This window comes from Rhagoletis zephyria, unplaced genomic scaffold (assembly GCF_001687245.7).
Source record: "Rhagoletis zephyria isolate East Lansing unplaced genomic scaffold, Rhagoletis_zephyria_1.1 Rzeph_scaffold_46413, whole genome shotgun sequence".
In the NCBI taxonomy this organism is placed as follows: Eukaryota; Metazoa; Arthropoda; class Insecta; order Diptera; family Tephritidae; genus Rhagoletis; species Rhagoletis zephyria.
This window is the reverse complement of record NW_016203468.1, coordinates 1-2,311: the sequence shown is the minus strand read 5'-3', so window position 1 is coordinate 2,311 and position 2,311 is coordinate 1. Positions and strand designations below refer to the sequence as shown.

The 2,311-nt window shown below is 38.1% G+C and overlaps 1 protein-coding gene across 1 annotated transcript; it reads right to left on the bottom strand.

Annotated features, from left to right (window-relative positions):
• Nucleotides 1–1,218: 1,218 nt before the first annotated feature.
• On the bottom strand, nucleotides 1,219–1,774 carry LOC108355509 (putative nuclease HARBI1; the record flags this gene model as incomplete). Its single annotated transcript, XM_017606672.1, has 3 exons — nucleotides 1,769–1,774; nucleotides 1,573–1,717; nucleotides 1,219–1,518 (listed from the first exon to the last, which is right to left on the bottom strand). Coding segments are annotated over exons 1-3 (451 nt in total), but the record flags the coding sequence as incomplete, so codon positions are not given.
• Between the last annotated feature and the right edge of the window lie 537 nt (nucleotides 1,775–2,311).

Below are 2,311 nucleotides of genomic sequence, written 5' to 3'. Positions count from 1 at the left end.
AAAAACACGGTGAGCGTTGGATTACCTGAGCCAGTGGGCGGAGAAAATGAAGCTGTTGCGGACGTGTCAATGGCCTCTGCTCCCTCTCCTTCACTTCCAAGGCGTGCTCCTGCGGCACAGAAACGTCCCGATACCTCTGCAGCAGATTTGCTAAAAGAGCAGTTGGTCCTGCAGAAAGACATTTACGAAAAGAGCCTCCAACATTGCACCCAGCAGGACACAAAGCTGGATGAGCTTTGCTCTGGTGTTCGACGGTTGGGTAGAGCCACTGAAAAGGTTTACGAGCTGAAAAAATAAGAGCTCGAAGAAATTCGCAGGCATAACAGAGCCATGGAAAATTTAACCGCGGCAAAAAACCAAATAAAACAACAAATGTTAAATATAGAAGAAAAAAATTAGAAGAATTTTCCAAAAATATACAATAGAAAAATTTTATTTAAATTAATTTTTGAAAATCTTTTATTTCATGTTTAAAATAGTTAAAACCAGTCTTATCTTCGTATACTTATTAGTGTTCTCGTTATAGATTGTCTAATCTCTGAAGCTGCATCATTAAAAGTGGATGATGAAGGCTCACTATTTTCGTTCTCATAATATGGTTCCAAGTTTTCTGAAACATCATCAACCACGCGATAATGAATACAAATGTTGTGCAACGCTGCTGCAACATTTGCGATTTGACATACCTTCGAAGGCTCGTAATGAAGTTCACGAGCGCCTAGAAGACATCTAAATCTATTTTTTGAAAGACCAATTGTTCTTTCTATAATATTTCTAGCTTTGGCATGTATCTTGTTGTGATGGCTTTCGGAGCTACCAGNATTTACGAAAAGAGCCTCCAACATTGCACCCAGCAGGACACAAAGCTGGATGAGCTTTGCTCTGGTGTTCGACGGTTGGGTAGAGCCACTGAAAAGGTTTACGAGCTGAAAAAATAAGAGCTCGAAGAAATTCGCAGGCATAACAGAGCCATGGAAAATTTAACCGCGGCAAAAAACCAAATAAAACAACAAATGTTAAATATAGAAGAAAAAAATTAGAAGAATTTTCCAAAAATATACAATAGAAAAATTTTATTTAAATTAATTTTTGAAAATCTTTTATTTCATGTTTAAAATAGTTAAAACCAGTCTTATCTTCGTATACTTATTAGTGTTCTCGTTATAGATTGTCTAATCTCTGAAGCTGCATCATTAAAAGTGGATGATGAAGGCTCACTATTTTCGTTCTCATAATATGGTTCCAAGTTTTCTGAAACATCATCAACCACGCGATAATGAATACAAATGTTGTGCAACGCTGCTGCAACATTTGCGATTTGACATACCTTCGAAGGCTCGTAATGAAGTTCACGAGCGCCTAGAAGACATCTAAATCTATTTTTTGAAAGACCAATTGTTCTTTCTATAATATTTCTAGCTTTGGCATGTATCTTGTTGTGATGGCTTTCGGAGCTACCAGGCGGAGGTGAATGGAAAGATGTCATCAACCATGGTTCCAAGGAGTATCCAGCATCCCCTGAAGGTGGAAAAACGATTTTTATAAATTTTCACTTAAATTTTGTTTACCTACCCAAAATCCAGGTGTTACGTTCACCATTTAAGTAGTTCCTCTCAAAGAAACATCTCGCATTGCTGACGTTCATTATATGGGAATCGTGATGGCTTCCTGGGTACTGCGCATTCACATAGCAGATTTTCATTTTGTTATCGCAAATCTGCAAATAATTTAATTAAACCTTGATGCATAACTTGTCTATCAAACTTACTATCATGGCATTGATGCTGTAGTAGCCTTTTCGGTTATAATAGGGGAATTTGTCTTCAGTGGGAGAAATTATTTTAATATGAGTCCCGTCCACACACAACACTACTCCAGGAAACCCTGTTTTTTGGTAAAAGTCCATCTTTGCTTGCCGTTTTTCGTCATCACTTAAGTTAAGGTTTATCCAATGTGGGCAAATATGAGTTTGTAACAACGCCAATACGTCTTTTAAAACGCAGCAAAATGTGGACTGAGCCATCGGTATGTCATAATCCTTGCCCACTCCATGCTGATAGCCTCCCTCCGCGAGAAATCTTAAAACAGAAGATAGCCGATGAACTAGGCTTATGGATGACGAGCAAGAAGGAGCTGCTTTCTCTTCCAAAACACTTAGGACGTACGTAAATGCGGCTTTGTTTAAGCGAAAATTTTGTATGAACCTGCATTAAAGTGCAGTTAGAAATAAAGTAATCATGAACACACTACACTTGCATTACGTCTTGCATTTCGAGAGGATTACTTGCGTCCCTCAAAGTTTTTCTCTGAA